Source organism: Anopheles aquasalis, chromosome 3 (assembly GCF_943734665.1).
Source record: "Anopheles aquasalis chromosome 3, idAnoAquaMG_Q_19, whole genome shotgun sequence".
Taxonomy (NCBI): Eukaryota; Metazoa; Arthropoda; class Insecta; order Diptera; family Culicidae; genus Anopheles; species Anopheles aquasalis.
In genome coordinates, this window is record NC_064878.1 from 11550001 (window position 1) to 11574645 (window position 24645).

Below are 24645 nucleotides of genomic sequence, written 5' to 3' on the forward strand. Positions count from 1 at the left end.
ACGGATATTATTGTTGTAGAGTGCCGATGCGAGGAACAAAGACTCCTTGACTCGAAGGGGAATCGTGTGTTCTTTCCACACTCCTCTCAGGGCCCACGATTCCAGGAGAGGAAAAAGGAATCGCAACAAATTGGCAGAAGGTACACAGCACCAGCAATGATTCTGGCTGGCGTTCTGCATCATATGGTAGACGAGGGGGAGTCCCGTGAAACCCGAAACCCTGCACGTGGAGCAGAAGCAACGTCCCCCATCCCCTGGGCACACAGACCTTGAACCAAGAAGAATGATGCATTTAATGATCGGGAAGATTATTGGCGCTGCAGAGATGCAGATGCTGGTGCTGCTGTTGCCGCGAATCCTCTCAACTGGCTGCCGTGTATTTCACGGTCGCACCGCTGGATCCTCCATGTGTAACACTATCTGTGCCGAGTTTCTGTGCCATTCCGTTGTCGTGGAAGAGGGCGCCACGCCGTACGCTTGCCAGGGGTGCCTGATATTTGAGCTTTGCGCCGTCTTCTCCAGTTGGAACAGCTCCATTTTATTGCCTTTCCACCCTTCTTGCACCCTTCGTGAGGTCGCGGGCGTGAAATGAAGCGCGAAATGCAGACGAAAAATGGGATCCGCAGCATCGGTTGCTGCTGCATTACTCTGCTAAACGGAATCGGGCGGCTCCGAGCACCAGCCAACTGGTGCTGGTATCGAGTTGCACCCTTAATGCGCTCAGACAGCCGGAAAAGTGTCGGGGCTTCGTATAAGGCGGCGCATCCCGGGGGCTCTTGTTTCTTGGATTTTCGGTCGCAGCAACCTTGGAGCGACTGCAACAATGATGTCGTTGCTGCTGCTGCATTGCTACGGTAACCAGATGTTGCACATCGCTAAGTGCAAGTTCCAGATTTCTCTCCTCGCAAACCAAGACCTGTTCCGGTGGCCACAGCAGTGGCAATCAATCGATTGGCGGTCGGGGCCTATAACAAACGGACCAGGCGTACATTACTCGTTGGCGAGAGACTCATTCCTTCAGAATAGGCCAGACCAAACAGGGAGAGGGGGGTGGAAAGTTGTCGCCAGTCGCCAGAATCCCGTTACTAGACCGCCACTGAACGGCCAACCGAGCGGACTCGCCATATATAGTGAGGCTAGTGAGTGCTCCGATCTGGACCACGATCCAGAAAACCCCTTCCCAAGATGGCGGATGGTGCGTTCCAATAAATCATTCCCCCAGAAATGGCTAACCTGGGCCCGGGATCGGATGACAAATACCAATACCAAGCAGGGGCACACCGTTGTATCTGTGTGTCCGGTCCTCGCTGGCGGGTTAATGATCCTGTCAAAATAGTATATCGAAGGGCCAGGAGGGCTGATAAACGTTCCAAGAGTGCCGGAATCGACGATGACTGCCCAGCGATGCACGCGCCCGCGCCCGCGCCCGTTGTAACCTGATCGATATCGGTCGGACCGGTTATCCGCTTGATTACCGAGAATAGAATAATCATGCTGGACGGGACAACTCCCGGGGTCCAGGAATGGTGCTCGATGGTTTGGGATGTCGATGAGAAAGGAGCACCGTATGGGGCTTTATGGTTCGCGAGCTGCTGCTGCTGCCGTGATGGCGTGATGCAAACGGTGCAATTAGGCGATTGATTTTATTGGAGATGTTGCGTTTAATTATGATTTAGGTCGCGGCGCGCACCACGCATCGGTCGCTGGGGTTGTGAAATGTGACCGGACCGGATTTATCCAGAGTTCAGGTCCGTGCTTGGCCCGTTGAGGTGGCGATGATTATATTGTGAAGCGGGATGGTGGATGGTAGAGCAGCAGCAGCAGCAGCACAGCAACGACAGCAGGATGGATTGGATTACACGGCGGTCAAATACCGGGGGCCAAAGCACATGATCCAGCCGATTAAAGCCAACACGTGTGGGTGTCCCGTCCGTCCATTTGTTTCCATGTGGCGGATGAAGTGGCGAATCGTTCGCTCCAGGATAAATTGTCGGCTTTCTGAATGATTTAATAATTATCTCGGTCTCGGATGTGGTCGGGCGGCAGTTCCACCTTCCTCCAGCTGCTCCCTGCTGCCGTATTGTTTACCGATGAATTGTAATTTATTGGAGCAGGTGATTAAGATGGAGCGGGGACAAGGGGTGGTCAATTTTGAGCGATGCCCCGGTTCGCTTCGCTTTTCGTCTATTCAGTTTCAGATCGATAAAATTTATGTGGCGTAAGTAACAACAATGGTTCGATGTGGTCGCGCAGACGTTCGATCTTAATCGTTGACCATAAATTAGGTGCGCTGCAGCCATCCGGTTAAGGTAAGTGGACACGTGTGTGGAGTGGAGTGATGAAGATGCTTTCGTGACCCACGATAGGAATCTGTCGGTCTGTCTGTTGAGTAGGCGAGGTTCCAGTGGAATTTGCTAGACGGATTCAGTCCGATAATGATAATGCTTCATCACCTTTCGTGTGGGATGTTGAAACGGGAGGGTTGTTGTTAATGGGAAAAATCACTTCTAATGGAATGGAAGTGGAGGTGCTGGTTGGTTGTTGGTTTGTTATCAATTTGCTCTATCAGCTTTCAACTCTTTCTATCAGCTATTTGATACATTGTTGCAATGACCTGATGCAATACTGTTTTAATGCCACTTAACAACATTAGGATTGTTTATACTGGTGCAATGTCTCTTGCTTGTTTTAAGTTCAATCCAGCTTACAGGGTACGCCATCAGGCGGTATCCTATTTTAAAGTTGAGTAACTCTGTGATTTTTTAGCCGATTTTAAAAAATAAACCAGTTTTTTTAGGTTATTCTATGCCATTTATTATGCCATAATCAAAATATGATATTGATTAAATGACCGCCTTGAATTGACATACAAAAAAGAGGCTCTTTTTCGGGCATTTTACATTGTTTTGACAACATTTAGGGAGTTATTTTGGCAATTTCAGCTCCAATATTTCTCTAAGTTGTTTCATAGCCTTCGGTTTGTTGGCATAAACCTTATTTTTTAAATAGAACCACAGAAAAAAAAAACGCCAGCGCCGTCATATGCGGCGAACGAGGATTCACCATCCATTGCTCGACCGCAGCTTCCACTATTGACCGATTATGTTCAATGTAAAGTGTGACGATTTCAGTTCGCTCTTTTAACGTGAAGTGATGCATTACTAAAATGGCATAGACTGAAGTTTTAGAAACTGTTCTATTGGTCAAAATCGGTTCAAAATTGACAGAGTTATTCATCTTTAAAATAGGATACATCCCGAGGGCGGACCCTGTAGTGTTACTGATTACTTGTTAAAGGCACAATACAAAAGAAAAATGAATTTAAAAGGCATAAGCAAAATAGAAATTAATGACAAATTGAAAGCTAAAACATACAAAAGCAAAAAATTATCGGGAAAGCAATGATTTAAACTGAAGAACCCAAACAAACTCTGTTAAAATTAACTAAATATAAATAAAAAAAGGGGTCAATTTTTACTCTAGTAACGAGTCAATGTTGATCAATCCAAATTGAACAGATCATCCAAAACTGCTTGATAAATAATGATGCTAACTTGCATGAAGGGGCAAAATTTCATGCGAAATGGATAAGGCAGCAGGATAACGCATTATGAAGTATGTAAGCAAACAAGTGAAGCGAATGGCTTAGATTGTACATTATCTTTAGGGATTTTAGTCTAATTTTAAGTGCAAATAACAGAGAACCAAAAAAAAAAGGGCATAAAACATCAGTATCACAATGTATCTAGCTGCAAATAGGGATTTGCTAACACGCAGCACATGGAAAGTGTCACTCGCAACCTAATTTTTGCCATCACTCGCCACGCTCTACCATCAACTGCAAGAAACCCTTCTTCTGGCGCGCTTCTGATGAAGCCGCAAATCGAAAGTGTGCCAATTGGTTGCCGAATCCGAATCGGGCGTAGATCGACATTTACCTACATTCCTCATCGCAAGCGAGTTAGCGCAAAAACTTTGCACCACATGGAAATTGAAGGGAAAAAACGTAACCGAAAAACAAAAAATGGACGCAACTGGATGCAAACCATGGTGGAAAACAATTTCACTGCCCAGTGTCCAGCTTAATGTGCGCATTAAGGTCGGGGCGCTCTAGGCGATGATGCCCGTTGTCACGCGTCGATGGCGTCCACCAGCATATGCGTTGCCAGCCCCTGCAATCGACCGACCACTCCCTCCCGGTTGCCAACAATTTTTTTTGTGGCGCAAAATCGACAAAAAAAAAGCGGAAAAATCTAAGGCCACCCCATGCGCTTGGCTTGACTCGCGGCACTCTCCAACGCCTATGATGATGTGCTACCACCCAGGGTCCGAGTAGTGCGTAGCCGGACAGTGAGAACAAAGGGACAGAAGCAAGCGTCCACCAGCAGACCCCGAGAGAGAGAGCGAGAGCGAGCGAGCAAAAGTGTAACAATCGCACCAGACACCGACACCGAGCGTTGGTGGTTCGAAAATTGAAATAACATTCGAAAAAGTCCCCCCCCCCCCTCCTCCCCGATCCTCTTCCGATCGTAACGCAACCACCACCAGCAGCGCCACCGGAAACTGCTGACGCAAAGAATGTGCAATTCGTGGGGTGTTCGTCCGGAGAGACGGCTCCCACCACCATCCGCCACTTCAAACACTTCGGTCGCGTACGGTCAAAGGACCGCGCGCGAACGCGCTTTCGATGCTGACTGGCCACCCACGTCGGAAGGAAAGGGGCGAGTTGTGTGGGAGATTGCGACACAGACAGAGAGTTAAAGCCACAGGCAAGGCAATATGCTTGGATAGGAGAAGCTGCTGTTGCTAAAATGTAATGCTTCATTGCCTCGAATTCGACCGGCTTGTGTGCATGCCAGGGTTCCGGAATTGCGATCCGCAGACCATGCGGACGGATTACGTTCCGCCGTGACGCGTTGCTTCCCGTATCTGCCATGCTGCGGTGCGTGAACATACTTCCACCAGCTCATCATCAAATGTCCAGAATGGTGGCCGCTCCCGGGGCCGTCGTTGTGCGTTCATTCCCCCTCCAATCCCCCGGTGGAGCATCGAGCGGTCAATGGGTTATGGGGTGGAGAATTGATCGAGCATTGGTGGTAGCCTAGGGCCACCGACACCGAGTCTGGTCGGACGCGGCGATTCAATGATCTCCGGATCGTCGAACGGAGCACGCTGGAGGTCGTTTAATAGTCCGGAACTGATGCGATGTTGGCGTGGTGTGCGTTCCCTGGCTGGTGTGTTCTGGGGATTATTTTTCTTATTTCCCATTTTTTTGGGGGGAGCCCGGGGCCCACCGCCCACAAGACCAGCGGCCTAATGGCGCACCATTTGGCGATGATCCTGGGCCGGATCGCGTTCCCGGGAATCGTAGCCACCGTTGGTCAAGCCACCGGAGCAGTTTAATTGATAATTAGGATGCGGAATTGTTTCGGGAGTGTGGCGCGCAGCGAAGCCGCCAATTGTTGTTGGTAAAATGGTACGCTGGCAGTCTGGGCGCTGGGTGCTACTGCGTGCTTCACGAGCGAGAGAGAGAGTTAAATGGTCGGATGCGTTCTTTTGATCCGGCTAATTGATGAGTTTTTCGGGAATGTTGGCAGGGCATGCTCCAGGCCCTTTTTGCCAGCCCAGCCCAGGTCAGGCCATCGAGCACTCGAAGCGTTGCGAGTGGATATATCGTGCACTCGGTTCGATTGGCGCACAAGTGCAGCGGCCATGTTTTCCGTGGATGCATCATAATGCCCCCCCTTCCCGGAGGGGGCCTAACCGTGTATGCATTTGTCTTTTAACTGCATGTATGTGTGCATGTGTGTACGCTGAAGAGCATGCGTGCGGTTGGTTAGCTAATTAATGGCATTACAACGCCGCGGAACGATGAAGTCGACCGCGGTGTACGGGATGCTGCTCGCGTGGCAGCCTGGAGCAGGACCTGTCGACTCGTTGTGGAACCTGGAGTGTTCCGTCGGAGTGCTCGCGAAATGCGTTTGATGTGTAGCTCCCCTGTTAATTGTTTTCTATGTAACGCTCTCGCTGCATCGTTTGAGGCAACCGACAGCTCCTGGGGCATTGCGTTCCAACATATCATCCAGTTATCCAGGGCAGGGTGTTCATTATTTTCTCTTCGTACGAAGTTTTGTTCTAGGAATATTTTCTTTTAATTAGTAAAAACACGTTCATCGCGAGAGAGGATTCATTACGGGAATAGAAAATGATGAAAAAAAGTCCTGCACAAAAATCTGGAGAACCGTGTCCAGCACGAGAGAAACGAAATATTTACTGAAAGGGGATAACGGGCAGGATAAGCTTATTTTTTTATCTGAAAGCGTTCGAGTTTCTGTTGGAAAAATTGTTTTCAAAATCCTATCTGATTTTGGCTGCTTTGTGGTTCAGTTCTTTTGTCAAAAGCATTTATAAATAAGCAACAGAATGATTTCTCAAAAGACAAAAGGAATTCTTCTAGCATCGCGTCTGACTTGAGGCGAAAATTTCAACAAAACAAATCCGTTTTTTTTTCAAGTATTTAAGGGGGGACTTCGGTATTTAATTTTTATTTGTGACACTTTGTGATCAATCGAGGAAAAACTGACAAAGATACAGATTTTTGAAAATCCCCGTTTCATACAAGGCTCCATGCTGCCCATTACTTTGAAGAGCGTTTCCCTAAACCAACGTTTTCAAAGTCGGTGCTCATCGTACCGTAAAAACTACTGGGCCGATCGATTTGAAATTTTTAACACATAATCTGTACACTTTTTGTCAGGTAGCCCCGTCGAGATATCATTAAAATTGTTGATACTTTTTTTTTTAAACAATTATGTAAAACTCGTTTTTTTTCAGAATCTCAAAAAGCATCACTTTTTGAACTTAAAAAATCTGCCAAAAATCGAAAAATTAGAATATCAACAAAAACTCTCCGGGGCAACCTAGATAAACTTATAATCTTTCTAACGAATACCGATTTGTATTTTTTTGATGACCCGTCACGTAGCTACGATGGGCACCATCAAAATTATCTTTTCGAAGACACGACTGCCTACATTTGGTGGCATGGATTAATTTTTCAATGAATGTTGCTAAAAAAAAATCCCAAATATTCTTCAAAAGTTGAAGATTATTATGTCATTTATTTGAAAAAATAAAGTTGAATGGTTACGTCACAAAAAAATCGTCAAAAACGGGACTTTTTTTGACCCGATATTACCGAAGTCCCCCCTTAAAGGAAAACATCAGCTACTATATCCTGAACAATTCAATTGGTATTGTTGGATATTTTCACAAAAAAAGCTTTTTGAAAATGACATGATAACGACTTCTTTAGCTTTTCAACTGAATGTTGTTTGTGCTGTTCCGTGATGAACACTGCTGCTCTCAACATTGATTGAAGGATCGCTGGTTCGAGCGCAATACTTTTAAAGGAGACAGAGCCTACTAAACTCGGCCTTGTCCAGCATTTCTTAGCTGCTCTTTTTCGAGTTCCTTTGATGAAACTAGTGATCTACTCGTCGTTAACAGAGACGTACGTCATTTTTATCTTGTCTTTCTCGTCACTTGGAGGCGACTATTTCCATCACATACTCCATTGCACTCGACAGAAGCCAAGCAGAGCAGTTAGACGTTATCAGCCTTCGCTAATTTTTATTTCAAACCGCGTACCGCGTGGCTTAGGGAGTGTCAAAAACAGGTGACTTGCCAAGAGGAGACAAGAGCAAAGGTCAGCAACCACCAGGGGACGCGTACGGCACTCCATATCCGTCACCAAGCACTAAGCCACCACGCTACCACCGGCCGCCATCAGGTGGCTTACCAACCGTTCCGGTTATGTGTTTTTTTTCTCCACCTCTCCGCGTCTGTTTTCGGTGTTTTTGGAGCAAAGTTTAGCCCGCACGCTCCATCGCGAGCGCACGCGGCGGAACGTGCTACCGGGAGCTGGCACGTTCCTCGAAGGGACGCTGGCCTCAAGGGAACCCCCGGGTGCCTGGTGCCCGGGTATCGCGACATAACATTAATCTTTCGTTCCCGCCGGTATGCCACCGTCTCGGTTCGCTTCTTGGCTGGGCTTATCCGCCACATGCACGGCACGCACGAGGCAAAGCCACTCGGTGATGGCGTCGTCGTCGTCGTCGTCGCCGCAATCGAGCCAAAGTTTCGTCGGAAACTGCCAACCAGCCCCCGGTGCGCTGCGGATGGCGCTAAGGACAGTGTCACACCGTCTTTGGTGGTCGTAGCTTCCACTTCGGCTTCGCCCGCTTTGCCACTAATTGGATCGGATATTTAGCCGATAATTGCGTCGCCAGCACATTCTTCTTCACCGCCACAACCGAGGTCAAGGTCTCTCACGCACAAACACGTACAGACAATCACACGGAAACTTTGCACGCAAATGGCATTTTCACCAGGGGGGACATTGGCATTTTTGGTCACTTTTTGCTCACCTCGACCGCGAACTAAACGGTGACACTGGTCTCGAACTCAAACGCACCTGCAAATGGCTGCCTGGACGACGCGCGACAACACTGCAGTCATGACCTACTTCACCACGCAAGACGTTGGCACTGTTTTGATTTGACAGATCAGCTCGCGATGACCACGAGTCCACCGAGGCGATCCGTCGAACGTTTCAAGTGGAAGGAAATGCCCACGCTAATTATGCGGAACTTCCTGGAGTACATCTCAACACACACACCCCCAGACACGCACTCAGGAATTAACGGAACACACGTCACGCCGAACCGGAGACTCGCCTTTCTGGCGGACGCTTTGGACACCGCAAAGTCCACCGACGGACTGAAGCGCGAGGGCGGTTTTGGGTGGCTCTCGGTTCGGTCTGCCCCGTACCCGACTACCTGGAACCGGACTAACGCCCCAGCTTGTTGCGGTTTCGGCGTTGGAATGTTAATCAAAAACCCTTGGCTAAGCCACCGGCCAAGTGTTCGGCCAAGTGTTCGACGAGCTGGTATGGAGCGTTCCGATATGGAAATCGTTTTCGTGTTTGCGAGGTGCTGGTGGTGGGGTGGTCCTTGGCTGTCCGTCTGGTGGTGGTTGGGTTTTCCTTTCGGCGCGTGCTAACGGACCCACCAAACCGGCCTACCCCGGCCCATCGATTGAGGTGCATCGAGTGCATCGAGTGCTGCTCATCAAACCTCTTCGCCCGAGGGGGAAGGTTTCTCTTGCTGCTGGCTAATGGTCGTTGCCACGGACTTTACCGCCCAGGCCCAAGGGTGGTGAGCGAAGGAGGAAAGTGAAATTATCAAAAGTGCATACCGAGACGCGCACACATCTACAGTGCACAGCGCTACATAAACAGGTGCATGGTGGCGGTGCAGCAAGTGATATCGATCCGTCGATGGGGCGCTCACTGCGTACCACAACGACCATTGTTTTCTCTCTCTCTCTCTCTTTCTCTCTTCACAACTAACTCTACGAACAGGATAAACTGATCAGAGCCGGATGAGGCTTAAGCCCAATTAAGGCCACCCACGGGGGCTCCACCTAGCCACTCCCCATCCCCTCCCTATCGCAGCAACACTGCCATTGATCTCAGTGAAAGGAGGGCCTAATGATTGTATGATTTCAGCCTATGCAGATTGATCGCTAGTAGATGCAATCAATTATCAGTGGACCTCGTTTGACGGGGGATGACGGGGATGGTGGTGATGGTTCGGTATGTAAAAAAGGGTATAAAAACGAAGAAGCGGCTTCTGTAGTGGCCACTATTTGAATGCCAACTTTCCCTCCTCGCACTCTGCTGTTGTGCAATCGTGGCCGCCGTCGTCGTCGTCGTTGGAAACCATTTTGCTCCGGAGCACCAGTTATTAGTGAGTTGATTAGAAAGCTGCTGCTGCATCGCGCAAATTCGCGCTCTCACTCTGACCGATTTACATGTGGCACAAGGGGAAGGGGGGTGGGATGGAGGCGACATCTAGTTTGTACCATTGATAGCTGATTATGCTGATTAGCGACCGGCGCAACGGTGCAGCCTCAGCAGCAGCATCAACGTTCAAAAATGCATTCAAATGCAGTCGTGCGGAGGAGGTTGACCAGCACCATCACTGTTTGCAGACAGACAGGCAGACAAGGAGAGAGTAAGGGAGAGAGAGAGAGAGAGAGAGAGAGAGAGGTGAGGAGGATATGGTTTTGAATGTCGAGAGCTCGCACGAGCGACTTGTACAGCATAAAACACCGCATGAAAGCATTCAAAGCAGGTACCGGGCTAGATCGACCACGGGGCAGAATCAATAGGCGAGCGAGCAACTGGACTGGACTGGCTGCAAGACTGGCTGTCCGTGCGTTCCAGTTGCTTGTTTTGCGCTCGCGTCCTCCTCATTCCATTCCGGCGCCTGAATCAACATCACAACGCTTGTGAAGGGAAAGTGCGTTGGGTTTTTGCTGGGTGCCAGCGTGTGCGGCAAACATTGGCTCCGGTGCACGGTCGGTAATGATGTCGGCTGTGACGGTGGAGCTGTCCAGCTTTGCAGCCCTCGCACGTGCCAGAGTGCATCGTGGTTGCTTTTTCCGCGAGTTTTGATTTTTGTTCGCTGGAGATGCGTTGCGATGACACGAAGCGTTCTGGGAGCGTCTTTCTTTGTTCAATTGCAGGGATTGTTATCAGAAAAATGCTAATCGATGTTCCTTTCACAGATTATAAGTTTCTCCAGGTTGGCCTATCGTGTTTTTGATGATTTTTCAATTTTTCGATTTTTAACAGATTTTTGAAGTTGAAATAGTGATCACACTACGATCCAACCGGGTTCGTCGCTTAAAAGAGCAAGTCTTTTGATTCGGACCAAAACCGGCTCATTTTTGACGATTTGTTTGTAGAAAACTATCTACCTGTGCATGTTTTAGCAAATGTTATAATAAACTACAACTTTTCAAGAATATTTGGTCGCATTTTGGGGTAGATTAGTTGAAAACTTCATCCAAAAATGATGCTTTTCACGATTTTCCAAAAAAATGTCATAAAAAGAAATAAAGACCTATAATAATAGTTATAAATCGGGGAGAAAGTAAAAATGTTATAAACTGGAGTAAATATAATGCAATTTTATGAATTCGAAGTAGTATTCACTAATTAATTATACCATAAAATCCCTTTAAAAAAAGCACAAAAATGTCTCGTGCTATTGTGGCTACAGAAGAATCGCTTTGTTCTGTAAAAGATCCACAAAAACAGCTGCTAAATCGTCCGCCTTGCACTCGATTAATCTTCTTAGACCAGAACCTTTTTTCCGGCAAAAGCTTAAGCTTAAAACATCCTAAAACCCAACATAACCAATGTCCGCGTGGGGGCGCATAACATGCCACATAAACGGAGTGGATGGACTGGAGTGTATACTCACCCGTGCAGCATCGCGCCGTGTGCACCAATGTGCTAATTAATGTTTGGCGCGAATTCGCTAACTCCCTATACGAGCACTCCCCCCCCGCCCCCGCGGCCACCCTGCGCTGCTCCAGCATAGTTTAGAGTTGCCGGGGCAAAAAGTTACACCAAACTCCCCGCCCATCGGGATCCCTCAATTCCCGGTCCCAATTATCTTGCCACCTCAACATGTAATTCCATAACTTTCCTTTCGACGTTCGGGCTGGGTGGACGCGGTGGCCGTCGCGGCTACACGGCATGACCGCACTCCACTTCCGAACCACCACCGTTTGCTCGGGAGTTACTCCGCAGGGAGATCGGACGTGGTAGAAGAAGGTGAAGAGATAAAAAGGGGAGAAACGTGAAGAAGTCACTTCCTTTTTCGTGGGAAAAAAGCGGGAACCACACGTGTAGCACCGAGAGCTCTGAGTCCGGGCTCGCGGTATGGTGCGGAATGTCCACGCGGTCATGGCGGGCGCACACTCTTTTCGACGATGGAGCGACCGGCGGACCGACCGGCGACCGACCGACAGCGCCTTCGACCTCGGGCCACAACCATAAATTATCGCAATCTATTGCCGTAGATTTATGCCTCGGTTGCATAACCACATCCACCACTATCATCATCACCGTCCTCATCACCATCATCATCATCACCGTGATCGTCAGCAGCAGCAGAAGCAGCGTCGGCGGCAGTTTGCCATTCCCTTTAACACCCTTCCCCTCTCCACCGTTAGTATTCTCCTCTGGGAGAAAGTACTAGCTACGTTCTCTACTCACCTCACGGCCCTTCGTCTTCTATTCCGATGACGATGAAAGGTATCGGCAAAGAGAAGGAAAAATCGAAAGTACTGCAACACACCACACCGCCACCAGCCGAGCCTCGAATGCCGAGGCCCGACTGTTATTACTTTCATTTTCCGTACGCGCACCGTACGCGGTCGTGAGGGAGTATTATAATGTGGTTTCGATCATTTCCGGACACGCCGTGCCCCGTTCGGTTTGTATACACCTTCTCCTCCAGCCTGGGCTACAATGTTGTAATACGGTCTGCTAGTGTCTGGTATTGTGCGCCTTGTTCGATGGTATCAGGGCAGCAACTCCAAGCACACTGAAGGGTGCATTACCTTCTACTGGGTTGTGGCTAGTTGATCGGCCAACAAGCTAGTTGAACGTCGGAACATGTTCCTCACATCATGTTCTTCCATGTTGTAGTAGACGATCGGTGGAGATGGAGTGACCAGGAGGCATTCACTTGCACCACAATCCGCTCCAACTTCGGAAGGAGTGCAAATTAAACACATCACAAGGAGGTTTAACTTAAGAGCTTTGACATTGGTTATCACCTCGATGTGACGTATCGCCGGCCATTGTGCCCGAAGTGAGGTTATGTTTGCAAAAGTGTTTGCCAAACATGCGTACCGACGACCGGAAACCTCCGGCTCCGCCTGGATGGAACTTCCCTCTCCTATAATCGTATGCAAATGACAAAAAAACAGGCCGTAGCTCCCACACGTAATCAATCAAGAGACGCCAAATGACAGTTCATCGGAATGATCGCGCCATGCTCGGCAGAGTGAGCGCCGAGTCGGTGTTGTAGGAAGGCCGACGCCAACTCTAGAGTAATTAAGCCGTTAAGTGGCTGCCAGTCGAGCAGTCTGCCTACTCTACCTAGCAAAACACAGGTCCAGCACCTGCCCGTGGCACGACAGGTGGCACCATAGATGGTGCTTGGCGCGCTTGAAGATCGTCATCGATCAGTCGCTCTTTTGCTGAATGGAGCGCTGCGGCTGTGGAGCAAGTGAAGGTTAAAGCCACCCAGCGATGGAGAGCTAGTTTTAATTGGCATTTTCCAAGATTTATTTGGAGGTTTAGATGGTTTGGAGGAACGTGGAGGACATGATGGACTTGGATGGAAGAGTTTCCCTTTTTTGGGTATCTGGGGAATATTTTGGCGATGCCTGTCTCTCTCTGCAGGTCATCCGGAGGACAAATTGGCTACCCTTCCACCCGTTTAAGGACGCCACTTGAGTTGTTTCCTGCGAGCTAATCAATTAACTCCGCGCTGCCCACACGGAGCAGCGGCTCGAGTGGCGAGCAAACTAATGGCGCTGGCGGACGGGTTTGATCACATTTCAATCGAGCGACCTTTCCGGTAATTGGATTCCTTTGGGTAACGCGAACGTCACGCTGCCGCAAGTTCGGGCTATTCGTTCGAGAGAATGAAAATAGTTGACCGGGAAGCTAAGCTCCCGGTGACGGTCGTTCTATTTTTAATTCCATTCATTCACCTCCGGGGGAGATAGCAGAAAGGATTGTGGCGTGGTATAGGAAGCTTCCTTGTGGGTTTTATCGAATGTACGGTGTTGGTAACGAGGTGTGTTCGACGACGTATTGGGATACAATAGCAGTACACAAGAGTTACTGTTATAATGCAATTACGGAATACAATGCGCTAGAACACACGCGCCTACAAAACCCGACACAACTCCCGAGGGCATATAACTGTCGAAGATAAGCAAATGACGCCATCGGAGGAGAAAGGATGATGTGTAGCGAGCGATTGATATCGAACACACGAACTGGTACTTCATATCGGGATTCGACTGGACAGCAAACAACAACTTCTTCTCATCGTCCAACGTCCACCAAGGGCCGCATCGACATATGCATCGTACTAGTCGAGTGCCGGCCATTGCAGAACGCTGCACTCGAGAACACTCTGGCACTCTGGTCGCATACCTCTGGGGCTCTATCCTCTCCGTCCCGCCTCTATTTGACATCGAATCGAACAGCAGCAGTAGTGGCGCTCGTCTCGCCTGTCAAAGCATGTTGTGGTGCACGGGGAATGTCGTGACATTTCATGTAACGGTCACCAGCGCCAGCCAGCACTCCCGTGGGATGGCTCTGAATAGCGCCTATGGCAGCCGCGGGCCTTTGTGTCCGTTGACCGAGTGTACCATCACCGGTTGAACAATTATGCAACAACGGGACCGATAGCCGTCGGTTGCTGGTCCGTGGTGTCCGGTGCCCCGGCCTTGTGCGCCGTACGAACACGTGCCATTGTATCGATGGACGTTTGAAGAAGCTTCTCTCCAGGAATTTGTTGTCACAGGTGGTATCTCCGGCATTTGCCCGGTGTGGATGGCCAGGAGTAAACGTGTGGATAACAGGCCCCGTCTTCTAGACCCGTTGTGCCAGTTATTGCATTCTAATTAATTCTATTGCTAGTCGCGCTGAAGGAGAAGTGGCAGAATTATGAAATCCAATGAAAACTTAATAACAGTGGAATGCCGTGCCGTGTATTCAAATCACAATATCAATCGCTTTAGCAATAGATTTTGATTAAAATACATCCACGGACAGGCTAACAGAGGTCTCGCAATGGTCCCTAGATTGGAGTCACGCAGTGAGCTAACTACGGATCAACTTTGAGTTGTCCAACTTCCCCACGAAACGGCCTCGGACTCGCATTTTAATGCTTTGTTTTGATGCCTTGATGCATCCAAAGGGGCAAAACAAAACCGGAATTCAAACGCTGTGCGGCCCAGAGCTAACAACCTTCTTCTCCTTCTCTTATCTCGACGCAACGTGCGGGATCGACACTTCGGTGCTTATTCTGTAACTTTCGATTACGATGGCCTCAGGCGTTCGATGATTCATGCGAATTTCGAAACGTTTCGAAAACAATAAACAATTCAAAATGACAGTTTGAAGTAAAAAAACTGTTAATTAACTTGTTTTTTTCGGTATAAAAACGACTTAACCTTTGTAATAATAGTATACGATTAGCAGAAAGAAATTATTGATGCACAATCAGGACGCTATAACTGTTTTTCAGATGCTCGATGCTCGATGTAAACAGAACGCCAGCTGTCGACCACAAAAATGCACTCGACATGCAGGCGATCGTGAACACCAAATGAACACAAAATGAACCAAATGAATCGAACGCCTGAGGCCATCGTAATCGAAAGTTACAGAATAAGCACCTTCGTCACCTCACCGGCATTGCGCGTCTGCGAAATCGACGTAAATTCCACCGGCGACCGTGCATGCCACCGTGGTCGGCGTCGCGGTCGCCGTGCTAGAACCGGTTCTTTGGATTTCGGATTTCATAAGAGCAGCCCCGTCCGACGCTGACCTTGGGTGCGTTTTTCCCTTCGAAAGGAGGCGGCGGTGGCCACTTACCATTCTTGCTCTCCTTTGCCGTCAGTGTTGTTGTTGCTGGTGGTGGTGGTGGTGCAGGTGCATGCGGTGCAGTAGGTGGTGGTGGTGGTGGTGCTTGGTGCAACGATTGTAAGGGATGTAAGGGTGCCGTTGTCGGTGCCGATGGCTCTTCGTCCTCGAGAACCAGCGCCGGAACGGCGGTCACTACTCGAAAGCCCCCAGCCAGCGTACCTAGACACAGAGAGAGGGAAACAGATAGAGAGAGGGTGTCGGCGAACAAGGCGAAACAAATTGCCCCAGAAGAAGTGGTAGACGAAGGAAGAGGTGGAGAAAAAAGAAGAAGAAAAAGCATAAGCAAAGGGTGCACAAGGGTGTCCGAGGTCTAAGTCTAGCTACAGCTAAGTGTCTGGTGTGTTATTAGAAAGGTGGTAATGGTGGTGGTGCTGGGGTGTAACAATGCTACTAACTACAGAGCGAGAGAGCGAGCGAGAGAGAACCGGAAGTGGCATCATCGAACACACCGCTCGGTGATGCCCTTCTTCGCATCAAACGATAAGCAAATACCCTCTAGAGGCCACTCCGTTTCGCTTGACAAACGTGCACGCCACACATCTTGCAATCAACGAAATAACCTCAAGCGCCAGCCAGCCTGTTTGCTTCAACTCCTCCCACCCACCCCCCCACGTCTCGCTGGCTGTGGAAATCGATAATTGGACTCTCGGCGCGACTCGTGGCCACAGCGAGAAGGAAATGGAAAGTAGTTTTCCAATCGCTTTTCGCGCCTCTGTGAAGCGCACTAAACACTCGCACTCGTTCGCTCGCTCTTTCGCTCTCTTTCGCTCTCTCCGTATCTCTTGCCACGCCATCTCGGACAGGCTCGGAGTGACCATGCCCAAGTTCAAGTTTGGACGTCGGCGCCTCATCACCATCACCAGTGATCACACTGCTCAGCTGCTCGAAGAAAATGGCGCTGGTGGTGGTGAAATGTCTCGTGGAAATGCCCGGGTGGGGAGCAAGTGGTGGACTCGGTCGACAGTGAAAGGAATTGGAAATTGGAAATTTGTCATTAGCATGCTGCCGGGACGGCCGAGACGCCATCCGTTTTGACGGATGCCCAGCAAACGGCTACTTCGATGGCGCAGCTTCAACGCTCTTTTGCGGCATTCCGTTTTCTCGAATCTTGCGAGTCAATGACCTAATAGCGTAGCGTGCGCGCGCGCGCGCGTGTGTTCGCGCCATGTGCACATTGCTGCTGTCGCTAACGCCACCACCAGTGGCAATGGATGCGGCCACTGTGTTTGATGGATGGAAGCGAATCAAGTGGTTGACGATGATCAACTGCCACTGCTGCTCCGCGCGCTCCTGCTCCTGCTGCTGCTGCTGCTGCTATTGCAGTGATAATAATAATAATAATGGTGATGCTGATGCTGATGATGATGATGTTGGTGATGCGCCTTAACACGCTCAACATGAAGACGGTGCCGAAGCTTGATGGCGCTGATGACGATCATCAGCATCTCTGGGATGGTAATAATGGTACTTGGCGGTTGGTTGGCCACCCCTCCCGGGCGGGTGCGGGATGCCTGGTGGCGATTGGCGTGATATTATCCAAAAGTCCAATTATCTTCTTGCGTTTTTGGGGATGGGGGGAGATGGAGAGCCGGCGTAAGTGGAGAGCAAATAGTGGACTCTCTTCTTTGCAACCACGGGGTCCTTCCTTCGGGCGCTCCCAAAATCATAATATTAGCCTTAAACGAACGTCTCGAAAACAGTCTTCGAGTCCAGTGATTAAACACTCGATCCCGTGCCGCGATATTGCATCAGGCCGGTCCCGCATTTCGAAATGTTTGTGGGGCTGCGGCCGTTGATGCTGCGGCATTTTTTTTCTTCGCTTTTTGTTTGTTCGTTTAGCTCGAGGAAGATTCGTTGCGGATGTGCAACGTTCGGTGGCCGCGTGGATGGGCGCATTACTGGGGTGCGATGGAGTGGGGTGGTGAAGAGAGAGAGAGAGAGAGAGAAGGAGAGGATGGAATGGGGCGTTTAAATTGGGTGCGTGAATTAATCGGTTCGATTTATGCTCAGCCGGTGCGAGCATTTGCCGATGTCTCGGGCAGGCCGCTGGTGGGCTGTCCTAGTCGGCTGGCCAGCTGGGATTACGCCACTCTGCCCCGTGTGGAATGCCCGGCATTGGCGTAACCGTTGTGCGTGGTGGTGTAATCATAGTTTGTCGTAGGAGGAGGAGGAGGAGGAGGAGGAGAGGCGCTATTTGAACATCGTTTTAGTTTCCTTTTGATCGATCGATCAAGTTTGGTTTGAAAACATTATGGGAGTGCGTGCGTTAAAGGACGGTTTTGAGGAGCAGTCTATTGAGGAAGCGACCTTTTATTAGCGTGTGGCAGGATGACGTTTGGTTGGTATTTTCAGTGTTTTCCTTGTTTAAAATAATTCTATTCCGGAATGTTGTACACCTAGTCTACGGTTTTCAATTATAAAATAACGTAACTATTTCTATGTTGTGGATGAATCACGACTGTGACGATACGTAAGTGGCGTTTGTGACGTGAGTTAATGTTCTTTCTCGGCAGGTACATTGAGATTACACGCCATTTTTGCTTAATTATACGATAGTATACCTAAAAGACGTGATGTTAAGGAAAGTTTTGCGTCAATACGACAGTCGAAGTTAAGTTTTTCCTCTTATATCACATTGAATTACAATGTACAATAATATATGGCTACTTTTTAAGGAAATGACGGAGCGGTGAATGCAAAAAAACACAATATTCTTACACGTATCGTTATTTAGGATGAAATGTTAAACGAAAATGATGCTTACAAAATTTAATTACTTATTCCGCGCATTAAAGTGGGGCTTCGGTATTTAATTTTGTTTTGTGACCCATGTTTTTAACATTTTTCCCTGAAAGCTGATCTTTTCAAGAATATTGTGTAAACATTTTGGATCAATTGAATCAAAACTGACAAAGATACTGATTTTTGAAAATCCGCGTTTCATACACGGCTCCATGCAGCTCGCTACTTTGAAGAGCGTTTCCCAAAACCAACGTTTTCAAAGTCGGTGCTCATCGTGCCGTAAAAACTACAGGACCAATTGGTTAGAAATTTTTAACACATAATCTGTACACTTTTTGCCAGGTAGCCCCGTCGAGATATGATCAAAATTGTAATTGGTGATTTTTTTGGCAGAATCGCAAAAAGCATCACATTTTGAACTTAAAAAATCTGCCAAAAATCGAAAAATTGGAATATCAACAAAAACTCTCCTGGGCTACCTAGATAAACTTATAATCTTTCTAACGAATATCGATTTGTATATTTCAGATGACCCGTCACGCAGCAACGATGGGCACCGGAAAAAAGTATCTTTTCGCAGACGCACCTACAGAAATTTGATACCAGGGATTAATTTTTCAATGAATGTTGCTCAAGATACCAAATACCAAATACCAAATATTCTTCAAAAGCTGTAGATTAATATGCTATTTACTTGGAAAAATGAAGTTGAATGGTTGCGTCACAAAAAATCGTCAAAAACGGGCCTCTTTTTGGCCCGAAAATACTGTAAGCAGAAGATAAAAAAAAGTTATCTGACACCTATTTCATCTTGATCTTGAAGATTTTAAAACAGGGAACTAACCATCACTCCTTGTGTTGTTGCACGAAATGTTTTAGTTTTGTTTCTTTGGAGTTTATAAAACAGTTATCTGGAATTTCTGGGCCACAATTGTCATTACTTTTTATGCGAAAGATCTTATCTCAATTTTTAAATAATTTCCCCAAAATTTCCCAAGTCGTTAATCTTCGAAAAACTCGAAGTGTACCAATAAAGATACATACTTCACAGTGGAACAACATTAATAATGATTACGAAGATACACTGCCTACGATCGCCAACGGTCTAATCGAATGGAATCGATTAAATGCATTCCACTGCAATAGATCTTCGGTTCGGTGCCAATGGGGGAAACGTTAATTGAGTATCGATTGCTGGGAAATGGAAAAGGGAGAGCAAAACCATTCGCTAGCATTGTCTCAACCCCGCAACAGTGACACAGGCAAGACGCAATTGATAACCTGATCGGATAATGTGCTGCCCCTCGGCTTCCAGGAATCGACGATTGTGACAAGGATGTAATCCTTGGAGCCGAGATAATAATTACCTTGCCACAATTCGCACGTACGAAAGACACACGCCAATCGTTTGACACTAACGGATAAGCGCCGATGCCGATTAGCAAACAACAGCACATTCCGCCACATTCCCACTCGCTGCAGCAGCTCGCAGCTTCGTCTGATCGGTTGCGCTAGCTCGCCCTTTCCGTGTGGTGTAAGCTCAGGTGTCCCGGGGCGAAACAAATCTTAATCTACAAACACTCATGCCATGGGTACGATTTGATCCCTACTGTGAACTCCAGCTGCTTCTCCATATCAGCAACAACAGCACGAGGAGAGAGAGAGGGCGATGGCAGATAAGATTGATCTGAGCATAATCATCGTTAAAAGTACCGCTCTGCCTGGTGCGCCACGTAGTCCCGTAGTGCCACTCGAACGGGCAGGAACAGCACAATCAGCACCAGCTTAAGACGGCGAGAGGAGGGAAGGCCACGCCTTCCACAACCGTACGGTAGCGCCACTGCTGGCACACACGCTGTTTGTGGGCGATTTATCGTGAGCAGCTTTCGTGTTGTGCTAGACAACGCGGGACCGCAAACGCGGTCCCTCCCTGGGGGCTGCTTGAGGTCGCTCGTCCTCAAGCTAATTGGTGTGTGTGCGATTGTGCACCCGTTCCTCCCATTTTATCCTGCTGTGTGAGCCCGCAAGAGCACGCGAAGGAAGACACTCGCCGGGTTTCGCCTATAATCGCTTCTTAATTAGAACCTACACGACACGCTCCTGGCACCCGTACCTGTGGTGCGTGGAGGATTGGAGATGGACACACGGGCCGCTATGGTGGCTAGTGGATTAATTTGTACCCACATAGTGGCCGGGCGGAGGTGTGCCTGTAAGAGCGGCTGAGAGTCTTCGCGCGACCAACTGACCAGCACGGGCTAATCCCGGGGGCCACTTGGGGGACGGGAGGCGTCCACAAATGAAGTGCCATTCCAGTGCCCACGGGAGATCGGAAAAGTGGTGCCTCAGGCCTGTCCGGTGCTGTGCTGTGTGTGGAATGAATTTTTGATTGGCTCCAATCGCGCAGCATTTATCTTTGATGATCTCGCGGTTTATTTTGTTGTTTGTTTTTTTTTGTTTTGTGATATTAACTTTATGCCATTGTGGGAGTGGAGTGGGAGGAAGATGGCTTGTTTTTGAACAGAAGAGGGAAGAGGAGTGCATTTAATTTTGGTTCCATTTTGCGTAGATGCTACCGATAATGATAATGATTGGGAGGGAGCGTAACAGTAAAGTACGGACGATGCTGATGCATATCTTTCGAAGTAGCAACGGCTAAGGGGCATGGTGTGCTCATCGAGATTAGGGTGATTTTCATGTTTTAGTAGTTTAATTTTGCAAACGTATCTGTACATCACTGGACAAGTTGAATAAATAGATAACGGAATGAAATGTAGAAAGAGATACTGCTTGTAAGCGGAAAATCGCGCGAGCGGAGGAGAAATCAATTAAGAATAATTTTCAATCGGCTTCTAATTTAGATCACAATTAGGAAAACACATGATCACAAAATAGGAAAAGATCAATAAGAGATTAGTCTTCTTCAGGAATGTGAAAAAAGGTGAAGCTATAAATAGAAAATAATTAACACTACTGATAACTACAATCAGTTAATGAAACAACAAAGAAATAGGTAAAAAAGAGAACAAAATAATACAATCTGAATCAAGTTGAAATTAAACCGATAGATAGACAACTGATAATAAAACTGAAAATAAAAAACATCCTCTATCCAGCTAAACAAAAACCCACATAAAGAACCTAGAAGCTGATTGATGCAATACATTCCCCCAGCAAACCTACCCCAAAAAATCGACAAAACAAAAGAATCGTCAACTCGGTACGACTCGATCGTAATACGCCGATGAGATGAGAGTTTGGCTCACGGTTTTTTTTCTGTTGGGCGAAAATGAATTTCCCGATAAAGGAAAAAAAAACCGGCGCTAAATTGGCTACAACCGAGACCCTCCTCCTCTACAAACTCGAAAGAAAGAACAGGGGCACCCGGGAGCACGTGTAGGAAGCAACATAAAAGTTACGATACGCGATGACGCATCAGCATTTCGGTTTGCCACTTACCGATGCCGTTGTTTCGTCCAATCGTCGCTACCGGAGCCGGACAGGAGTGTCCGGCATGGGCGTTGGGCGTCGTTAGCTGCTGGTGATGTTGTACCGTTTGACGAGCATCGGCCACCACCGACGCTATCGATGACGCGATGGCCGGCTGCAGGGCTGCCGGCAATCCTTGCGCAACACACTGATTGCGTGAGTCCTGCCCGTCCGTCGGTAATCGAATCGAGCCTTCGTCCTGCTGCTCCTCACCGCCCTTGCTGCTGCTGGTGGTGGCGTTGTTGTTGTTAATAATACTGCCAATGTTATCACTCGTCACACCGTTCGCAACGTTGGCCACCGCAGGAGCAGGAGCTGCTGGTGGTGGTGGTGGAGGCTCAGGAAGTTGATTGGTTTTTTCGGTCCCGGAGTTCGAATTCCGGGCAGCTGCAGATGGTGTTGCATCCGTGATGCTGATGGCGCTGGTCAGCTCGTTGTCGGTCAGCAGCTCATCGTTGCACCGTTCCTGGTGGCTGGCTGGTTGCTTGGTGGTACAGGACAGTGGCCCATTTGGGCTGCTCTCGGCAATCGACGCCAGGACGTTCGCTCCGGAGGATGCGAGCATCTCATTGTGCAGAGCGTCGGCCGGATGGGTCGGTGCCACCCGGGCAAACACTTGCGGTGGTCCTTCGAGCAGTTTTTTCGTTTTGAACAGACGCATGACTGCTGCTGCTGCTGCTGCTACGTTGATGATGATCGGCCACAGAATTCTCCGTGGCCGCGAATTCGCTCCGTGAAAGTGGACTCACTCCTGTGGACGGTGCAGCACTGACGCACCGGCGTTATTCCTGCAGAGACAGAGACAGACGATGATTGATCATTGCATTTGACTGCGCTAGGATAGAGAGAAGCTTACAGAGAAGTGAGGAGATGCGAGCCAATTTATTGCGTTGCTCCTACCAAAAAATGGGCAATTTTTCTAAGCGTCACCCAATGTGTGCGTGAGGTCGCCTTAGTGTCGCGCACTGGAGCATCACCTAATGAAGTGCTCACCGCGAAAAGGAGCCGTCGAGCGTGTCGGCAAAACCGCGCCCCGGAAGATCCGATCCAAAGCGCATCCGCCGTACGGCTGTGTTTCGCTTTCCATCTTATGCTTTGGGGTGAGGGAGACCTTGAGTCTACCCAAGTGGGGAGGAGAGTTGGAAAATGAATGGAAAACGGTCGGAAAGTTAACGAGCTGAATCCAAATAATTTACTGTCTAATCGCGGACGCGAACTCGCCGGATCTCGGTTTCGGCTTCGCGTTGCCAAATTGTGGTGCAAACGGTGACGCTGGCGCTCCTTCTTCGCCTTCTCCTTCAAAACCATTCCGGTTACGTAAAAGCTAATACATATACCCTCCCCCCCCCTAGGCTGGATCCGTGATCCGGTTCCGCATTTGTCGTCGCGCGGCAGCAGCAGCGACATTACTCTCGCCTATTGGCACGCTGCCATCGGAAATCATCACATCAAATGGCAGTTTATGGTTGGCGGAGTGCTTTGAATGCTTATTGTTTTGTGATGGGTGATAATTTTGTCACATGCCGCGATGTGCCGTTCGGTCTGGCCGGGTTTTATGCGATTGCGCCGGCGTCGTGGCCATGATCGCGAGCGCCACAACACAATCACTTTCCGTTTCGATGAGGCGGCGCGAGGTTTGTAGGCAAACGAGTCGCGCCTAGGCCTCCCTTTACGGTGGTCGCTTCATGCTTCTTCACTTGAGTGATTTTGCGACGGATGGGCGGAAAAGGGGGATAAAGCCTTTACAGACAGCTGGCCATCGGTTGCGGCATGGGGTTTATGGTGTTTAAGGTCCCCGGGAATTGAGTTCTTACTGGTACCTATTAACTCTAACTCAACTTTAGAGCTAACTCAACGTAAGCTCAACTTTAATGACATCATTTTTGCTGTCAAGGTTTTGTTGCTAGTGCGTCTCGGAGCCACTCACAACCCATTTCCTGTTCAAATCGATCAAACAGACACAGGGACGAGATTTATTTTGACCGGATTGGCTGTGGCTGTGGCTGAAGCCACTTATTGTTTTTGATAAAACAGCAAAACAGCTGCATCAGCAGCTCTGAATATGCATCACCGTTTGTGCACGTTGTGCATGTTAATAAGATAAGAAGCGTATGATTTATACTTTTTGGCGCGATTAAGCGACCATGCCGTGCCAATTGGTCACGAGGATGATTTATGGACCGTAAATAATGCTTAAAATGCTGGCGGCGATGACGAAAGCGACGCGCGGTGACCAAAGGCAAACGGGTGGCACATAAGCGATGAGAATAGTATTATGAATTGGCAATTCGACCGGACAGCTACTGCGCTACTGTTTCGGTAGTAAAGCGCATCTTTTAAAAGCGGACAGTCAGTTCCTCTGCCACAATCACCACGAATTTAACCTTCGGAGTAGTGCGGATGATTTAAAATGCATATGCTACGCACCATGATTCTGGTCTGCTCTGGGTTCTAGCTCAGATGCCCCGTAGACTCATCCATCTTGAATAACTTTACTGGAGCCTGTCATTCTTGGCTCGGAGTCAGAAACAGATACCAAGACGAATGGTTACAACGTGCGATCGTGGCCACATTAAAAATTGCGCTCGTAAAGTCCACTACTACCCACCAAGAGCTGCATCGTAAAATTGTTGTCGACGAGTCGAAACCGAAACTCTGATCCAGCATGCAATCGAGCATGATTCCAGCAGCTACGGGTTTGAGCTGATTTCAGTTGCCGTCCGGCTACCTGTCCCCGGGAGGAGGAAGCGCGATGGCGGAATGGATTGGCCAGTGGCCCAGACTAAAGCAAGAAAAACAGGTTGCTGGCAGCTAATTGA

General features: G+C 48.6%; 1 protein-coding gene across 2 annotated transcripts in view; it reads right to left on the reverse strand.

The window, feature by feature from the left end:
• Positions 1–24645, reverse strand: part of LOC126574305 (serine-rich adhesin for platelets) — a 45195-nt gene that overhangs the window by 5377 nt on the left and 15173 nt on the right. Inside the window, exons 2-3 of one of the 2 annotated variants that reach the window (XM_050234430.1) lie at positions 21797–22614; positions 15548–15757 (exon numbers count right to left, since the gene is read on the reverse strand). In XM_050234430.1, coding sequence (XP_050090387.1) covers positions 15548–15757; positions 21797–22487 — 901 coding nt within the window. In that variant the 5' untranslated portion in view covers positions 22488–22614. The remainder of the gene's footprint in view (positions 1–15547; positions 15758–21796; positions 22615–24645) is intronic. The other variant, XM_050234431.1, reaches the window with a different exon arrangement.